Raw genomic sequence first — 21,352 nt, forward strand, 5'->3', positions numbered from 1 at the left:
AGTCCCTTGATGTATTGGTTAATAATAAAGATGGGCGCCTAGAAAATATATATCATTAGAATGTCAGAGCTTCTTCTCTGCAACATATGTGGGTGGAGATCTGTAGATCTTCCGGGTCTGTCTTCAATTAAAATACGTCAGATTCTTCTTGGAAAACATCCACTTCCCCTCCTCCTCCTCCTTCTCCTTCCCCCCTCCACAACACTACCACTACTCGGGGGGAAAAAATAGAAAAAGGAGCCATGATTTACGATATGACTTGCGGGCATAGGCCGGGCGTCCAACTACTCATATTTCATTCTTTGGCCCCAGAAGTCCTCCCTAACAAATTAGGCTAGACACCTGTATTTGGTCTCATTCGAAAGATAATCAAAAAAGGAAGTTTTTGCGCTATAAAAATTATTTCGTACCCTGGAAAAAAATCGAGAAAAATGTGTCTGAAGTTTTCAAAAAAACTTCAAAAATCACTCTTTTTCAACTTTGACCGCTAAAAAATACTACTCAATAATTGACTTTGGCATGTTTTATACCTCAAATCAATGTGAAATTTTGTCCTCTTTTCAACGATGTCCTTAAAATTCACTTAAGACCAATGGTTCTTGAGATATTGACGATTTAATGACTGGAAGTACGCCTACTTGAAAAATATCGAAAAATCTATATATCTCGAAAACGAAGGTCGATAGGAGAAAGTTTTACTGAACATTTTTTGTTGCAAATTGCATGTAAAATCTATGGTGGCCGGGGCTTACACCTTATCTGGGACACCCTGTATATGTCACTTATATGGAGAGACTTAGTTTAAGAATACAAATTGTCCCTCTAGTCAGTTTGATAAGCTTGAAAAACTGACATTTATTAGAATCTCATGATGCAAGATGATGTTTGTGGAATTTTGTATGTGCTGTGATTCTGATCAACATAAATTTCATCGAAGCATACGTTTGCTTATTACATGACTTTCATTCATTCTAGAAATTGAATATTGTAAGGATATTGACTAAGGAGCTCTATTGGATCTGTAATTACAGTTAAATAAGTGATTTTTTTTACAATCTGCTACGTTTGACAATTCAAGATAATTGAGCCAAAGTTTGATAATTTATTGATAGCATCGTCAAGGGCTAAGTTTCATCTATGTATACCCAAGGGAAGCAAGTCAATGTGACAATGAAACCAAGTCAATGTGACAATGCAACCAAGTCAATGTGACAATGCAACCAAGTCAATGTGACAATGCAACCAAGTCAATGTGACAATGCAACCAAGTCAATGTGACAATGCAACCAAGTCAATGTGACAATGCAACCAAGTCAATGTGACAATGCAACCAAGTCAATGTGACAATGCAACCGAGTCAATGTGACAGTTATTGATTGAAAGCAACCAGGATGACAAATGTTAGCAATTCAAGTTTATCAGAGTCTACGAAAGGCCAATCAATATTGATTGATCTGAAGATGACGGAAAACAAAATCATGCAGTTGTCAAAATTATCAAAAAAAAATGAATTCAATTGAATTGCCGAGGAACTCAGTTATTCTGTCAAATATTACAAGAGTACCCTCTTGGCCCTCTTCTCAACTTGCTTTTTCAATTTTTACATAAATATGAGTAGCCGTTACCAAATTATTGGATATCAAAAGAGTAATAATTGATGATATGAAAGAGAAAATTCAATATGCAATATGCATTTACATAATGTGAGAAGCCCGCCTTACCACAATAGTGGATATCAAAAGAGTAATAATTGATCATATGAAAGAGAAAATTCAATATGCAATGTCAAAAGAATTGAATAATTGTTGATTCCTCAACTTCCAAATTGATTTTACAATACTCTTGCGATTATGAAAAAATATGAAAGGAATAGTTTTTTCTTTATATTTCTTTAGCAAGCAGTATTGTATTCATTGACTGTACACTACGCATTTTTGTTGAATTCAATATTTGATTATTGTTATTCTGTCATGTACTTGTCATTGAATAAAGATTTATTTATTTATTTATTATTTATAGTTGTTTTCCTAAGTTTCATACTACAGATTACCACAGTAGTAGGCCTATAGCTCAGAGATGTCCTGATAGAGAGAGAGAGATGTCAATTACTTGTGGAGTTGTGGAGAGTCGTCTGTATTGAGAAAGCTATTTCTGATTATAAACGCTTGCAGAAGAGGGGAAGGCTGGAGGATAGGTAGTCGTGCACATCTCCAACAGAATACAGGTATACTGGACAGCAAGGAAACGAGCAGATATATATTTATTGAGAAGAGTTCCTTCGACCTCCATGGATTGGCCTTGAGAATGGCACATTGCCACCATCGAACTGTGGAGGTAGACTATGGCTGGTTTAACCGAAATAGAATTGGTTTCGAGACTCTTTTTGCAGAATATAGTTTTTCTACAAATTAGTTTCCTATGCGAATTCACAGAAAATACTACGAGAATAATTGATTAATCACAATCATTGTGGTTACAATCATTCATTGTTACAATCATGCTAACAATGATTCATTGTTGATTGATTGATTGATAGTGTGTCTACTTCACACTAGTAGATCTTTCAAAGAGTGAATCAGAATTGGAGCAAAAACGTAGAGGATAGATGAATATTACTTTTTAGAGGGTTTGACATCTGCTACCTTATTATGAGCACACAGAAGGAGGTACTTTTTTACTTTGTTAAAGCATACTTAGTATATGGTATCGTTGAAGCGCGGGTGCTTTTATTTACACCGGGTTTCCCACGAAGAGGTTTACACGTTTAATTTTATATTACGTGCCCATTCTTGCACCGATTTTTTTTTAAATTTTACACTGTTCACAAAGTAGGTCCTGAAAATATTCTGGGAAAATTTCAGCTCCCTAACCTTCACAGAAACAAAATGGCGGCATATTGAAAATTTTACCAATTAATAATAATAATAATAATAACTTTATTCTTGCAAAGAAAGCACAAATAATCTATTTATTCTTGCAGTAATCACAAAAAATGCAAAAAAAAATGAAATAATATGTTGGCAATAGAAGTAACTCACTACTTTCATGAGTTATTTACCTTATTTGTTTACTACGTTGCAGTAGTACTTACGCGTTCCCAAAACCAAAATTCAAAAACGCCAAAACCAAAAACCCCAGTTCCTCAAACTACTTTAGCCGAAAAAGTTGCTCAACTACAAAGTAGCCACACTAATTTAAAAAACCAATTAGAAGTAACTCTAAAAACGTCTGAGGAAGAAAGGTTAGGGATGGTAGAAGAAATTAAATCTTTGGAACTGATTATAAAATTACAAGATGAAGACCATAAAAAAGAAATACTAAATCTAAAAAATCAATGTAGTCTAATGTCGGAGGAAATAAAGAAACTAAAATCTAAATTTGATAATACTAAATGTATGATAGAACCTCCGTCCAAATGCAAAAAAATAGAATCTAACCTAAATGATGGGAAATGCTCTGAAAATGGTCGAAATAAAACGTACAGTGAGGTTTTGAAGACAGCAACCAAAAATATAGCTGAGGGAAATAAAGATAGGAAAGGGAGAGTTCTGCTACTGACGTCCAGTCATGGACGTGATTGCAGTGATCTCCTTGATAAAAGATTGAAAAATAAATTTGATGTCCAATGTTTTTTCAAGCCAAGTGCATCAATTAATGCAGTTGTAGAGTCAGCTAGGGAACAAACTAAAGACTTTGATGAAAATGACTATCTAATTGTACTGGGTGGCTCAAATAATATAAATGAACCTAACTTGAATCATCTTCCTCAAGTAACAGAAAAAATCAAGGAAATTGTGCCACTCAGCAAAAAAACAAACTTAATAATAAGTACTATTCCTAATAGGTTTGATAGGCCAGAGTTAAATGAAGCAATCAATTCGACAAACAAATCAATCCATAATACAATCAACAGCCTAAAAAATAAGAATTCTAAACAACTGGGGATTTGTTTTCTAAATGAAAGGCTGAAAAGACATAACTTCACTAATCATGGGTTGCATCTAAATCGATCTGGCAAAGTAATATTTTGTAATAGATTGGCAGAGCTGATTGAAAGCCGTTTGCAATCCTCTGGTTTAAAAACAGTCAAAAAAACAAATAACGATTTTTTAGTAAATTGGCTCAAAACAGGGAAAGGGAAATAGCTACAAATGCTAGAGATAGAGTAGCACAAGATGGTAAGGTTTTTAGTATTTATCATCAAAATATTCAGTATCTTCGCAACAAAATTGACAGATTAGAAGTATTTCTTAAACAGGAGGATCCTGACATTGTTATTTTCACAGAGCATGGCTTAAAAATAAAGGAAATAAATCAAGTTAGGATTCCAGGCTATTCACTGAGATCAGAATTTTGTAGAATAGCTCATAGAAGTGGTGGTGTATGTATATTCACTAGCAATGCTAAACATACCCAAACTTATGAACTGGATTTTGTTAAGAGATTTTCTGTTGAGATGGATTTAGAGGTGACGGGACTAAGGTTAAAAATTGATGATCGATTTGAGGTAGCAGTGTTAGGTATCTATAGGTCACCAAATGGAGACTGGCAAAAATTTTGTGAGCTGCTCCACACACTTTTGGAAATTACAACCGCTCGTTTCACAAATGTTATAGTAGTAGGAGATTTCAATACCGATTTTGCCAGGCAGGATAAAATGACAGAGGATATTAGAGATATTATTAATATGAATAATTTAGAAATTAAGGTCCACGAATATACAAGAGTAACTCGAACTTCACAGACAATTATTGATAATATCCTCACAAATATAGAAGGTTGTAATGTCAGGTTAGGTAGCTCAGATCTATCAGATCATAACTATCAAATTTTAGATGTTAAGTTGCAGGGCCAGAATCCAAGCAGAAAAAAAACTTTTGTGAAAGAAATTCAGCAATATGAGCTAGGAAATATAAATTGTTTGAAGCAGGAACTGCTTCAAGAAAATTGGAGTAGTGTTTATAACAGTTGTAACCTAAATTACAAATATAAGCAATTCATTGATACTCTAAGATTTCACATTAGTGTATGCTGTCCAATAAAAAAAGTCAAAGTAAAAAGTAAATTCAATAATGATGTGGAACTAAAACGATCAATAGAAGAGGAACTTCTCCGGCTACCGCGGAGTTTCTTTGTAAGAGCTTACGAATCATTTCTCAAGCGCTGTTAACAGTGTGTTGCTGTGGATGGGTTTTAATTTCAATAATTTTGAACTTTTAAGGTTTTTGATTAGGCCTTCAATTTCAATTCATTTATTCACACACACACACACACACACACACACACACACACACACACACACACACACACACACACACACACACACACACACACACACACACACACACACACACACACACACACACACACACACACACACACATAAGATACATCAATATGAAATAAAAATTAATTACATCAATAAAAAAACATTACAGTATAAAATAAATAACATAAATATGAGAACACATTACAATATTAGAAGGCAATTTGTACGTGTTATGTGATGAAGAAGGGTAGAGGATCAAAAGTTCTTCCAACTATGGCTATCCATGTCATAGGAAGGCTTTTGATCCTTGGAATTCTTGGAAAGGATTGGGAAAGGGATGTGATAGAGCACAAGTAGGGGAAGTGAGCGCACTAATCAGAAAATTCTCTGTTAACTTATTATAGTTCTCAAGGTAGAAGAAGTAGTTAATTTTGATCCAAGCATTGATATATGTTTTTACTTTTTGTTATCTTGGCACAGCTAATAATTTGTTCAGGAATTTTATTTATAATTTTAGTGCTTAATATATGAGTTGTCTTCTAATATTTTCAATGTTAGTATGATAGATTAGGTACTTATTTGAGGTGGGTCTTAAATTGTATTGATTATTGATAGTATTATTAGTGCAAATGAAATTATTTTTATATTTAAATATATACTTCACTACATTCATTACATACAACTGTCTAACTGTCAACACGTTAAACTCTTCAAAAGTCAGGTTGGTTGGGAAAAGTCTAGGCTTACTTAAGATTGTTTTAATGATTGATTTTTGAATTATGAAAAGCTCTTCCAAGTGGGAATTATAACAGCCCCCCATACTGAAATACCATACTGAATTATGGACTGTACCTTGTTCTAGTTGTTCTATTCAAAAGTTATATTGCCCTAAAGTGCTACAATAAAAATATTTTATAAAAACAAAAACACCTTTTTAATGTTTTTTAATATGCCGCCATTTTGTTTCTACAAAGGTTAGGGAGTTGAAATTTTTCCAAAATATATTTAGAACCTACTTTGTAAACTGTATAAAATTTAGAAAAATTCCGTGCATGAATGGGTGGCAGTCAAAGTGTTGGTACTTAATATAAAAACTTAAAATCAAACGTGTAAACCCCTTCGTGGGACACCCGGTACATTGTGCTTTTACTTTGAATCTCAATTATTTATGATTGAATGTTTGATTGTAATGCTAGCTTTCCTTGGCAAATAACTTGAAATTAGTTAAAATAATTTTTTTATGTTACAGTACTTACAAGTTAGTATTAACAAGTTACAGTATTATCAAGTCTGTACGCACAAAGGTAGGATTTGGGCTTAGCTTAGGCCTACTAAGCTTATATCTGTGCGTAAATGATTTCAGCCGTCTATTATAGAAAAAATTATTTGATATTGGATTTATCTCAGGTCTAAGGTCTACATATTGTATTCGTACTTATGTTTTGGTTTCAAATCTGATTATAGATTAATGAGACTCTAGTATCGTACATCCAACCCATATACCATGTTGTGTTTATTTCTGGATTCAGGTCTGATCAAGAACTAATGAGACTTCAACATTTTTCCTCAGAGAAACTGCAACAAATCAAAGTCTTCAAGACACGGCCCTGATGAAATCATTACAGACTTAATTACCATATTCCCTGCACCTGTTTCACATAGAGGAATGTTTGCCAAATCTGCCCGTTATAATTATCATAAATAACCCACATGTCACATTGTGGACTGCTCCAATTCAACCGTGAACCTATAAGGTAAAAGCCCCCTTGTTAAAATCACAACATACAAACTGCAAAGTGATGTAGTCCCTTGATGTATTGGTTAATAATAAAGATGGGCGCCTAGAAAATATATATCATTAGAATGTCAGAGCTTCTTCTCTGCAACATATGTGGGTGGAGATCTGGAGATCTTCCGGGTCTGTCTTCAATTAAAATACGTCAGATTCTTCTTGGAAAACATCCACTTCTCCTCCTCCTCCTCCTCCTATTCCTCCTCCTCCTCTTCTCCTTCCCCTCTCCTCCACACTACCACTACTCGGGCGGAAAAAATAGAAAAAGGAGCCATGATTTACGATATGACTTGCGGGCATAGGCCGGGCGTCCAACTACTCATATTTCATTCTTTGGACCCAGAAGTCCTCCCTAACAAATTAGGCTAACGGCCCGCCGTACATCTTGATTTTCAATTATAGCCTAACAAATCGGTTAGCCTTATTCGGTTATGGCGTTATAATTCATCTTCACACTCCCGCGGGCTCATTCGTCTCCAACTCTGTGTCTCTGCTCTGCTGACAGCCCGCCTAACCACACCTATTCAATTTATTGCTTCCAATTACATTTGATAAATAATCGAATTAGATTTGATAAAAATAATCATTGGTGGATGACCAGCACTTACAGAAATGCATCGAAATTAGGACAATTGTACGGTTAATTTTTAAATATTTGGTAGATGACTGACTAGCATAAATGTTGAATATTGAAGAACATTTGATAGAGAAAGAATTGGATTATACTGGTAAGCGATAGGAAATCCACGAATGACGTATCATCAAGTCTGAACTACTGGACTGATTAACTTGAAATTTTGCATATTGATTCTTGATTTACCGAGGATGAACCATCTAACTGAACGTTTGAACTACTGGACTGATTAACATGAACTTATACTATCTCATATTAGGTATGCTATTTTAGTATGGGGTAATTCATCTCAACAAAATATGGACAGGGTGTTTAAGATTCAAAAGAAGGCACTCAGATGTATAGAGAAAGTGAATAGGTTAGACTCTTGTAGGCCTTTATTTAAAAAGCTTGGTCTATTAACTGTGCCATCTTTGTATGTATATGAAGTTGTAATGCATGTGAAAACGAGTGGTGTGATCCAGAATTCAGATGTTCATGAGTATAATACGCGAAACAGAGCAGATTATCATATAATGGGTCACAATAGTAGGTTATTTGAACAAAAACCAGATTATATTGGTAGGAAATTTTATAACAAGCTACCTCAAATCTTGAAAAGTAATGATGATTTGAAGATTTTCAAAAAACAAATTAAAAAATATTTAGTTGATAGAGCTTTTTATAGTGTACAAGAATTCCTTTCAAACCTAAACTAGGTTGAACTACTTAGTGTTAGAATTATTATGTAATAACATGACTTGTCTTATACTCCATGACTGGAGTCTTTAGGACGTAATCTTAAAAAAAAAAAAAAAAAAAAAAGTCTTCAGAGTCACCCGCAGCTAGAGCTTCGAAAGATTCAGTTGACTAATTTAACGACAGTAAGGCCCCGTTTCACAAAAGCCTGTTATATTTTAATCATGATTAAATGACTCGAGAACCTCAGACGTTTTTTCGAAAAGGAAGCATCTCTGATTAGTTCTAGTCGAATTTAATCACAATTACAATTGATTGAAGCTTTTGTGCAAACGGTACTAATAGACTAATGTTATCACTAATTAATCTAATGTGGAATGAAAACCATGTGTGTGTGTGTCAAAACCATTATTATTCTAATTTCATGACGAACCTTCTTGAAAAATAATTATTAAATAGGCTAAGTAATAATTGAGATAAATTCATAAAAAAATGTGAGATCTTCATAGATTTGCATATGGGCAGTTTGATGAATACTTGATATATTTACGACATATGATAAATTCGACATGGAAGAGCTCCAATCGACAGGGATTTTTCAATCGACACTAATAAAGACTTTGACGAATAAACTGATCAATATACAATCAATATACAACCGAAGTATTTGACTCTCTTTGATAAAATATAAGTTTTTTCTACTTGCACAGTATGTAATTTATTTTTCGTGGATTTTTCTCACGTACAAATGAAAAATAATATTTGTCATTAGACAACTGCAACTAATTGTGGATTTTAGTTAAGTAATTTATTGGATTTTTATTATTTGTTCCACTTTGAATTTCATTTTGATCAATGAAATGAAATATGAAAAGGTAGAATCATAGAGTAAAGATACCGTTTAAGTAAAGATAGCTAAATTATTTGTCTCTGGTAGATTTATTAAAAACCATAATTGACATGATAAAAAATGTTTCAAATGTTTGGCAGTTAAATTTTTTGAAGATCCTGGTGGAACCCTTCTAAATTATTGAGGATTTTCAAGACAGCCTCATTATCAGTAATTCTAATCAGAGAGAAGATTTTATCAATTATTCTTATATTGAGAAAAATCTTAACATTTTCTCTTCAACCTCATCCCACTAATTATCAATAGACTACTATTTTCCATAAAAATAGTCAAGAGTAGAAATCAGCCGAAATTGAAGAATATATATTCAAGAACCTACTCCCTTATGATTGAGCAAGAACATAGTTACCCCCATCTATCACAAAATATAGAAGTATTTTTTCTAAATTTGGAATTTTATTAGATGGCCTTTCATACATTCACTAACCAGCCTATTAGTTTATCTTAATCATATTTTAAATACTGATGTATATTAAAAACCCAAAACTGAATGAGAACACCTGGAAAACTGTGTTGTCTTCGAAGAGTATAAAAAATGTCTGAGTTTTGGAATTACGATTCAAGCTAAAATTTATTGAAGCCATTCAAATAATCTTCATTTTCGTACTAAAAAAACACAACCGCAAGTTGATGAAGGTTGAAACATCCAAAAAAGCTAAGTTTGTTCTCAAAACATAAACAAAAAAATATATCGATGGTTTTTCAATTCAAGAGGAAAATTATTGAAGCTTTTCAAGCATAACTATTGGATATCGAAAACTAAATACATAAATCATTAGGCATGGAGCATGGTATAGTCATGCTGAACATTCAAAAATTTGCCGGTAGCTACAAGCTGCACCAATAAAATAATACCGTTTCGCAAACAAGTCACTCACCTTCTAGCGAAGATCATAATTATTTACGACTTTATGGCAACTAGAAACAGTAATTGGCTTGTTGAAATCGTCGACGAATGGCACACACTGCAGTAGCAAATGATAACCGCACTTGGCACAACCTCACTTGGCGGGCATTTGATGCCGAATGACAAGCTCACGCTCAGGCTCAGCCAAGCTGCAACATGTCACAGCGACGCGCGCCAGTGCTACCCCCAAAAAGATCCCTTTTCCGTCCAAAATTTCCCTTCTTTGCGAAGAATCTCCCCACCGCCGAAATGCACATGCACTGAATAATTGAGGGCTCCTGTGAGACTACATCCAATCAACAAACCGTGTACTCATTTTTTATGGATTCGGGTCCCGGATTATCTTGTTAGGTGATTGCCTATCCAATCGGATTGGAAAGGATTGTTGAAGATTGGACAAGCAATCTGTGATTATGATGGGAAAAGGTTTTGAGAGTCCTTAGTCCTTTGACTACAGCTTAAGCTTCATTAATTATGAATACTCTATCAACAGTTCAAACAAGCTTATAGCCTAACTACAGCAAACAAGAAATATAAGTGAAAGGTTTCATTATAATAGATGTTGAGCATGTTAGCTCATCTTTTTCTACCTCCGTATTGTTGCCAAATCGTTTGTTGACTTTGAAGATACATAATGAACTAACAAAATATTTTATATAAATTATGAAATTCATAATAGAATCACGAGAAGATGTATATTTTCTCGACGAATAAAATTTATTTGAGTTAAAGTTGATCAATCATCAATATGTAATATGAATTATTCACATTACATCAGAGATCAGATATACCAGAATAACTTGAATCACAATTAACTAATAAAGTAGGCGGTGGCAACAGAGAATCTGCAACACTGTAGTCCTATTATTTCCACTGCATTAATAACGTGAATCCGACCATAGAAGTCATCATAGCGAAATCAAAATGTCTGATTCAAAACTCAAGAAAGTCTAAATAAACTATTTAAATAATCAAATCTTGATAATCTACTTTATATAATCAAATGAATGCATATAATCACTATAAATGAAGTTGAAATATTATCACTTTTCGACTTCACAAAATAAAAACTCTTGTCTAACTCATTTGCTACTACGCATTGTTATGAGACATGAAATATTCTTCAACTGAAAACTAACTTCTAAGAATACTAAAAAAAACTAGTTACTTGATAAATTTTAGCTGAGGTAAACTCACCCAACGCTGTAACTGCAACCCTCATTAAATTTCAAAGCAGGTTCAACACTTGGGTGAAGCCAAAAAGTGCAAATTACAAAATTAAGTAAGTATTCAGTGCATTCAACAACTTTATCAACATCCATGCAGGTCTGTGAAAATAGGAAATTCGCAAAAAATAGAATTTGTTATTAAGAAAATAATATAATCACTCATATACAATAATAAACGAATACAGAATATGATTGGTACGAATTCGGGCCTCTGTATTTGAAGGATTTCGGAAGGTAACAGAATATGTAGTGAACATATTATGAATCATAGAGCTATATTGTTAGTTTAAAACTCACGTAATGAAGTTTGATACAAACTGTAGGTATGAGTTGGAGTAGGCCTAAATAATACAACCAATACACAACAGCATTGTCCCGAATTCAAACTACTTACTTCTATTTTTAAAATCTGGAATGTTACAGAATATTTTGTTCAAACAAAGAACTGAATAAATGACTACAAACTCACGTAATGAAGTTTGATACAAACTGTTGGTAACCTATAAAGTATAATTTGTAGTTAAAACAAAACTAAAAATGGTCAATTAAAATCTAATAGATTCATTAAAAACAGTAAAATAGTCTACTGGTGGTTCTATTGCAGATTGTTAAAGACATTAAACAATGTGATGCTAACCAGTTAATAAAACAAAACGTATCCAACTTGATATAATACGAAAAAATATTCAAAATACTAAAACCAAGTTTTCAATTAAACTACAAGCTAAGTATTATTGAACAGTGATACGTATTGTAACATCAAAACTAAAAAGCAAACAACCCTGAAAATTCAACGTGATATGTGGAAAAATATTCAGAATACAAAAACCAAGTTTTCAACTAAACTACAAGCTAATTATAATAACTGAACAGTGATACGTATTATTACATCAAATCGAAAAAGCAAACAACTCTGAAAATCCATAATTCTTTGACACAACAATATGAAACAAAACTAAAACTTTCAAAAGGAGAATCTATTTTTTAGAAATTAATATTCTATCACCTCAAAGCATGGTTTGGTTAAGATCGACGATTGTATAAAAGAAGTAGATAATACGAAACAAAATAAAAGTTAACAAACTAGAAAGATATAAAGATGATAATGATCTAGATAACCATTTTTATTTAAATAGAAGGTCAACAACGTTTCACGGTACAGCAGCGAAAACAATAATTGTTGCAAAGTCAAAGCAACTGGTATTAATATTCAAGTCTCGTTGCTGTAAAGACGGTGAAACTTCAAGTTATTATCTAGCTTGAAATACTGAATCAGCCTGCACACAGGGACTATAGTAGCTTTCATTAACTAGTGTCTCATTAAACGTTAATTTATTATTAACAACCTGTAAAATTTCAAATTATCAGTTCAATTTAAACTCCAATTCCAGAAAAAAATTGTTAGAGAATATTACGGAAAATAAAACGATAGGTAACTGCTACCCATACGCGGAATTGGGAATATCCATAATTCAAATATGTATTTCCAATCCTGCGGCATTTAGTATAAGCAACTATTGTCCCTGTGTGAAGCGTGCTTTAGTATACCATAATACTAGGATACCTAATCCGGACAGGCACTCTTGGATTGTATTAGTTTTGATGAAAATATAATTAATGGTAGATTAATTAATCCAAGGAAAAATAAAGAATAATAAACAGGCACTCTTGGATTATATTAGTTTTGATGAGAATATAACTAATGGTAGATTAATGTAAGGAACTTGAGATTTAATTGCACCAAATCAAGAATTAATGGACTGAAACATAAATTCTACAAGAGCCATAAAGTGAAGATATTAATGTGAAACAATGTTTAAAGTATACCTCAGATTAACTGATATAGCAATCTTAGTTTGCATAGCTTCTTCCTCTTCATGTGTATGATATAAAATAATTGGAGAGCTTTTAAATAGAAGCAAACTTCGAAAAGTTATAAAGTAATATTATCTTCGAATAATACGAGATAATAATCAATCAAACAATAATACCAACATACTAGAAAAAATATTTTTGAATAATGTTAGATAAGCATCCATCAATCGATGATAACATCTCTTATAATTAGATAAAAAACATCAATCTTCAAGATTATTACAAAATACAGCATCCAAGAAATTATAATAAAGTAAAACAGCACTGAAATTATTATGTAAATAAAAATAAAACTTCTAAATAGGGGGTTTTTACAAACACCAGATTATTAATTTTGCTAAAATCATTTTTTAAATTAAATATTCATGGAAATCTGGATTTTTTATAAAGCTCGTCAACTATTTTTGAAGATTTTGTTGAATTTTTAAATTGTATAAGAATTGAATTGTTTTTTTGAGTTAATAAAAAAGTATAGAAAATATAAAAAGACGGAAAGCTTAGGAGCCATATATAGATTAAAGGGAATTCGCATTTTTGATTGTGGATGATGAAAAGAGGAATATTAATGTAAATATAATATGATAGTGAGGAGTTTGGCTGACACAACAAAGACTAAAACGACGAATACCTAAATATTGTATAAATAAACTATAAATATTAGTGCTCTTTTAAATTATTTTATTTTAAAATAGAACTAAGATTTATATTATATTTATATTAAAAGTAGCCCTAAAGAAAAAAGACTAAATATTGTAATAGTTTACTTGAAATTCGTCTATTCACAATCAATACGGGATGATCGTTTTTACTCCTTCAATAATAGGCTACTATTTTATAAAAATATTTCCAATTTCCTTTTTCCGTTAAATCAAAACAAATTAAAACACCACATCCTCCAGGATCCACCCACATCAACAAAACATATCAGAGAGCAAAACTAGTTGATTCTAATCTACAAAAAAGTTACACAAATTAAAATTCACTCCCCAATATCACACCTATAATACTGTACTTGAATCTCAACTTCCGACGATGCACCAAGATAAAATGCACCAGAATGTGCCAATTTTCAATTGAGAACAGGAGCCTGTTACAGGAACATCTAGTTCGAAACTCCACTCTAAAAAATTTATGCACAGCACAACACATAATGCATCTTACTGAATTTATATTTTATGTGTTAGCAGAGAATTTCCTACATTACAGAAATTCACGAAACAAACCCTAGCAAAAAAACGTAAAATAATGCCTATTTCATAAACATCAACTTTAGAACTACAGTTTTAAAGCCTTGCATAGCACTAATGATTTGTATTTAATTTATGCCATATGTGTAAGCAGTATTTCCTACATTACAGACATAATTTTCTCGAAATAAACTCTAGCAAAAAAAATGTAAAATAGGCCTAGTGCCCGTTTCATAAACTTCAATTTTAAAACTCCAGTTTCAAAAAATAAAGCTGTGCCTAGCACAAAATGCTCTGTACTAATTTTTTGTCTTATGTGTAAGTAGGGTATTTCCTACATTACAGACACAAATTTTACAGGGCAAACTCCAGCAAGAAAACGAAACATATTTTCTGATGGTTTTCTTTTCCTGATGATTTTGACACAAAAATTTGTACCGTTTACTATCACATTAATTCTATAAGCATTAATTGCTACTCTACTTCTAAGTTATTTTACTATTCAATCAAAATATTAAGCAGTTTTTCAATACTGGACAATATTTGGTGGATACATCAATATATCACTGGGAACTACAGAGTGTTTCAAAAATGGACCAACAAAATTCTCAAGTGGTTTCCTGGCATTAAAATAAAGTAAAATTCCAGAAAAAATGAGCTCCAAAATGTTTTATTACCGAAATTATTATTGCGAAAGATTGCACATTTTATTAAAATTTTCAATTTTATAAATGTAATATTTAGCAGACTCATTCGAACAATTAATTCTTATTAAATCTTGAATGAGAAATTCAATAAACCCAATTAGAAGTACGAGACTTCAATGATTCCCGACATAATGGGAAAGATATGCAAAATACCGTAATTTTCTAGTTTAAAAGGGATAGAATACCTATTTTTTAACGGTATTATAAATAATTATTGAATTTAAAAAAATATATATATTCAATAAAAAATGTATGAATTCAGGGCTACTTTCTCGTATTTATAAAATAGAATTATAGTACCCTTTAAAATTGATAAAATTTAATAAATGTTACAATTTGTATTATTTTTTTATTATTTTGTTGATTTTAATGGGTACTATATTTCAATTTTATTATTAAAAAATTTTTTGATCCTTTTTTTGTCTTAAGCGCACCCAAACCTCATTCAAACAGACAAAAATAGCACATTCGAAATAATCTCTGTCTTGATCAATAAAATACCAGAATAATTGTGACATTTATGTGCGTTTTAGACAAAAAAGTAGCCTAACTGAATTTTTTCTTCAGATCTTAATTATCTACAATTTTATTCGATTAAAAATAACGATGAACAATAAGTATCCTATTTATATACATTTTAAAATAGAAAATTACGTTTTCTTGGCAAATTTTTCCCATTATCTCAACAATCATATATGTTACATACCGTATTTCTAATTGGTGTTATTCGATTTTTCAGCTAATTTCACATGAGGATAGATTTTTACACCCTAATAATGCCGCATGAAATAAGAGATTTACAGAAATAAGATCTTATGCATCTATAGATGTTTCATGGATCGAGAAATACATCTATCTATGCAATCTCCCGCCAACATTATCTCGGTAACAATGCATTCCAAGGCTCATGTTTACAAGCGCTTTTATCTCCATTTTCAAGAAAGGAAACTACTCACAAATTTTGATGGTCTATTCCAGAAACACTCTGTATAACCAAGAATCATTCTTATTATCATACGATATAAGAGAACAGCGTACAATAAACTTAATATTATCTAATTTAAAATTATTTTCACAATATTTAAACATTAAAATTAATCGGTTGTTATTACTATCTAATTTAAAATTATTTTCACATAAAAAATTAAAACATTAAAATTAACCGCTTGTTATTACTATCAATATACTCGTACTAATGAACACAAAACCAATTAATTTAAAAGTACTTTTCAACTTTTTGGTGTAATATTCATTAAAAAATATGTACTTCAAACTGGTAGTTCACTACTAATTACACATTTCTTAAAATGATTAAAATATATCGAATATTCTCAACTATCTAGTGTAGCATTAAAAACTACAAAAAAAACAAGACAACATTCGAATCTTATAAAAGTGCCACATACAAACCACTAAGACACTCATTTGAAAGACTCTTATTGGTGTATTGAGAAACTACAATTAATCCCTGAGTGAGGAATACGATGATAGAATCCATCCCTTACACTCTATATTAGTCTTTTACAACAGAAAATACAGCTTACATAGTCTGAATAAAATAAGTTGAGACATGACCTTCCACCCGATGAAATAACAGCGTTGCCAAATTGTGTAGAATTGCAACTTTCTCGAATTTCCAATTTAAACACAAAATTGTATGTAGGATACCATCATCGATATTCCGATATCACTGAAAAAATTTCAGGGTTGAAGGGTATTTTAAATTGCGAAAATGTGTTCCTTTTTTTAATTTCACTTCTCTCAGAAGTTTATGGAATGTTGTAATAAATAAGATTTTTAAATCAAAATAACGGGAAGAGTCATAAATATTTTTATATAAAATTCTCACACATTACGACACGATTTTTTAAATTCTATCACAAATATTAAATTTCCTTTATCCTTCTAAAACTGTTTCATCACAACTAGAATATCGGGGATGATATTCTAGAAACAATTCTGTGGTTAAATTGGAAATTCGAGAAAACCACAATTTTTGCAAAATTTAGCCATGCTGTTATTTGATCGGATGGAGGGCCAAGTCTCAACTTATCTTATTAAGACTACACAATAATAACAAAGACCATACTTTTATAGAAGAATATCATAGAATATACATAAAAAACAAAGTATAGTATGGCTTACCATTGCAGTAGGTTGCCACCACGATCTCTGAATTTGCACAGAATGATATTTTCGAATTATTAGAATACTATGATAATGGCATAGGTGAAGTTTTGATGATTCCGAATCAATCTTCGTGAGCATCATCGAACTGTCCCACTAGGGGGGGAGTGAGGAGCGCTCTCCTTGCTTCTTCATCGAAGATTATGATGTGAGGATGTCCGCCAAGAGGGATGAACTCGCCAAAGTCATCCGTGATGAAATCACACGACATGGTGCAACTGGTACGGGTTTCTGGTATGTCCGCTCTCATAATATTATCTGTGCAACCAACATAAAATAAATGTGAAAATAAAATACATTCAAATTTTAAAATTTATAAAATAATTTACAAATAAAAGTTTCAACACCCAACCCTCTAGGAAGAAGACCCCGTGGGAGACCCAGACAGAGATGGTGGCAACAGGTTAAGACTGACATGGAGAGACTTGGAGCGACAAAAAGAGATGCTGATGAGCGAACTACGTGGAGACAGTTTGTTGGTGCAGCCAAATGTCAACTTAGATATAGATGGCCCTGGGAGTAAGTAAGTAAAATAAATTCTTCACTGTGTCAAAATCCTTTCCCACGTTGAAGCGTCATGTGTCAAGATCCTGCTCCATGGGGGGGGGACACGAAAATATATAATTATTGACTTTGAGTCATAAGACAATAAACCAAGATTATAATTTTTCAACGATGAGTACGATTTCTTAGTATTAAAGGCCTCACCTTGTGTCGGCATATATTGTAGCCTATTTTGCTCCTTGGAGGGGCATGAATGTGCAATAAAAAGAAAATTAATAACTAAAATGATTGAATTAAAGAAGATAAATGAACAGTCCTATTACCTCTCCTTGCGACGTTGACTGGATGTGAATGCTGGATCCACTACACCTCGGTGTGGTAGGCTAGTGGCAGTCGATTTTTTTTATTTGATTCGGAAGGATATTTCTAATAAAATAATTTATTATTTGATAAGAATATCGATCACCATTTACCACCAGAAGAAATAATATTCTAATAATAGATACTATACTCGATAACGTCTGACCATTGCGAAACAGGACATGTCCTGCACGATCAATATGTGTCAGTCAAGTCACTCGATTAATAAGAGGGATAAAATGGCTAAAAAAGTAAAACAAGAACCTTTCAATACAAGTTTGAAAAATGAATTCAAATCCTATAGAAACTTATTGAATAATCTTATTACCAGCACTAAAGATAATTATTATAGAAATAAAATTGATGAATGTGGCAAAGATGCAAAAAAAATATGGACTTACATTAACGAGCTGCTAAATAAGGGAGGAAATGAGTGTAGTAGAATAAAACTGAATGCACAAGAATTAAATGAATATTTTGTAAATGTGGGTAAGACTTATGCAGATAAAATAGCGAAATATGAAAACCAAACTGATTATAAATTTTATTATAAAAAAGATAATTCAAGTCTAGGAAACTCGTTTTTTTTAAAACCTGTCATAGAAGATGAAGTAAAAAATGTAATATATAGTCTAAAAAGCAATACTAGTCCAGGCATAGATGGCATTAATAGTAAGATTTTGAAAAAATAGCGCCTTTTATAGCTTGGCCGTTGACTTTTATAATAAATAAATGCTTTGAAAGAGGATTTTTTCCAACTTCATTCAAGATTGCTAAGATTAAACCACTTTTCAAATCAGGGGATAGGAAACTTGCAGAAAATTATAGACCAATTAGTTTATTAAGTTCATTGACTAAAATAATGGAGAAATTGATAAAAAAACAGATTATTAAGTTTTTAAACAAACACAAAATAATAGAAGAGAATCAGTTTGGTTTTCAGAGTAAAAAGAGTACAAATGATGCCCTGATCAAATTCTCGAACGCGGTTTCAGATCGTTTGAACCAAGGAAAGAAAACCCTAGCTATCTTCCTGGACCTAGCAAAAGCTTATGACACTGTGTCTCACGATAAGTTATTGGACAAATTAGAGTGGGTTGGCATAAGAGGATTACCTTTGAAATTGTTCAAGAGCTACTTGTCAAATAGAGCACAGATTTTATCACTTGATGACTCAGTAAGTGAAATACCTCTTTCATGCTATGGTCTCCCTCAAGGCACTGTCTTATCACCTATCCTCTTCCTGTTATATGTGAATGAAGTACTTAGATTAGAGTTGAATGGAGGGGAAGTATATTCATTCGCAGATGACACAGTGTTGTTGTATGGGGGTGAAACATGGAATGAGACCTATGAGACGGCCGCTAAAGGCGTCTCTACACTAAAAAGATGGTTGGATTTCAACTCCCTTAGTTTAAATATTGAAAAACAAAGTATATTGCTTTTTCAAGGAGTATTGCTGGAAGAGAAGAAACGAACTGTGTACTTAAACTGCACATTAATTGTGAGAATTTTAACAATAATTTAGCTGCATGTAACTGCCCTGAAATAGAAAAAACCAGCCACATCAAATACCTAGGTATAATTATTGATGAAGGATTTAAATGGAAAAGACACATTGATTATTTGTGTGAGCGATTAAAGTTTGTATCCTATAATTTCTATAAATTGCGGTCCATACTCCAGATACCAATGTTAAAAATGGTTTACTTTGCAATTGTACAGTCCCTACTGCAATATGGATTAGTGGTTTGGGGGGGAGCATTCAACACTCATCTATTAGCTCTATTTATAATACAAAAAATGATTATAAAAACAATACTAAATAGACCCATGATATACCCTTCTATTCAAGCCTTCAATGAAATTAAAGTGATGACAATCCGCCAGCTGTATGTATTGAACGTCTTTAAATACTTTCAGAGTAACAAAAATATATTTTTTAAAATAAATAACGAACATCAACGAACCAGATACAATATAAATAAATATAAATGTTATGACTCAGATCTGACAATCATCCGTAAGCAGCTTATTTATATAGCACCAAAAATAATCAATAAATTACCTTCAGATCTCATTGAATTTCCATGTATCAAAACTGTCCCTAATAACATAAGAGATTGGATTTGCCAGAATTTTTATTTTGATTTGAATATTTTGTGATTTTTTTCGTATAGGAATTGCGATTTGCCAAGATTTTTTTTCCAATATATTTTGTGTTTTTTTTTCTTCGTAGAAGTATTACGATTTGACAGAATTTTTATTCCAATTTGAATATTTGTTATTTTTTTCGTATGGGAATTACGATTTGCCAGAATTTTTTATTTTCAATTTAATATTTTGTGAATTTTTTTTTGTTTTTGTAAGAATATTATGATTTTCCCTCTTCCCATTTACCATGAAATGCGTTCTATATACCCTGTTTACACTGTATTTATGGATCACTATATGAATAAGAGAGTACCATAGTTATATAGAATATTAAGATACTCGAGAGAATTTTTTAATTTTTTTGTTGTGAATTCTGTTTCGATTCCTCGTTTCAGAATTTACTATTCTGTAAAGATATTTGCTTCTGTGCTAAATCAATTTAAATCAGGTTAAGCGTATTATAATTTCATCTCCTACTCCCACTGGCGAACAAGAGTCATCTTATGCCAGTGGTTTTTTCACTTACCGTTATTATTATTACACTTTGGTTGTATTGTATTGTCATGTTGAGCTTTGTTTGATTCATGTACGTATATGTATTTATGAGTGTGGAATAAATAAATAATTTGAATTTGAATTTGAAGAAAGAACGAATTTGGAGGTGTAATGAAGTAAACCCAGTTCAATGAAAAGGTAATATGGATATATTCTGAAAGATATTCTTTTACAGCAAAATATTGAATAAATAAATGAACAGATTTTACAAATTATAATTTCTAACTGATACGGAATGAATATTGAGTGATAGCGGATTTGAATCTTCAAATTATAGATACTATGTGAAAATTTGGTACTCTCTAATTGAACAAAATGAAGTGGGTGATAGCCCTTGGAAAGGGTCATAAACTGCACTAATCAAATAGGCAAAGTAAATTAATACAAAATTATAATTCAGAAAA

General features: G+C 31.8%; 2 protein-coding genes across 3 annotated transcripts in view; both read right to left on the reverse strand.

Moving 5' to 3' along the window:
* Positions 1-10,330, reverse strand: part of LOC111046503 (guanine nucleotide exchange factor subunit RIC1) — a 53,911-nt gene extending 43,581 nt beyond the window's left edge. The window contains exon 1 of the mRNA XM_039434764.1: positions 10,162-10,330. Within this exon, the coding sequence (XP_039290698.1) occupies positions 10,162-10,178 (17 nt within the window). The 5' untranslated portion in view covers positions 10,179-10,330. The remainder of the gene's footprint in view (positions 1-10,161) is intronic.
* Positions 10,331-11,554: 1,224 nt separating this feature from the next.
* LOC111050970 (leucine-rich repeat and death domain-containing protein 1) overlaps positions 11,555-21,352 on the reverse strand; it is a 40,332-nt gene continuing 30,534 nt past the window's right edge. The window contains exon 8 of one of the 2 annotated variants that reach the window (XM_022337358.2): positions 11,555-17,633. In XM_022337358.2, the coding sequence (XP_022193050.2) occupies positions 17,440-17,633 (194 nt within the window). In that variant the 3' untranslated portion in view covers positions 11,555-17,439. The remainder of the gene's footprint in view (positions 17,634-21,352) is intronic. The other variant, XM_022337359.2, reaches the window with a different exon arrangement.

This window comes from Nilaparvata lugens, chromosome 8 (genome assembly GCF_014356525.2).
Source record: "Nilaparvata lugens isolate BPH chromosome 8, ASM1435652v1, whole genome shotgun sequence".
NCBI classification, from domain to species: domain Eukaryota; kingdom Metazoa; phylum Arthropoda; class Insecta; order Hemiptera; family Delphacidae; genus Nilaparvata; species Nilaparvata lugens.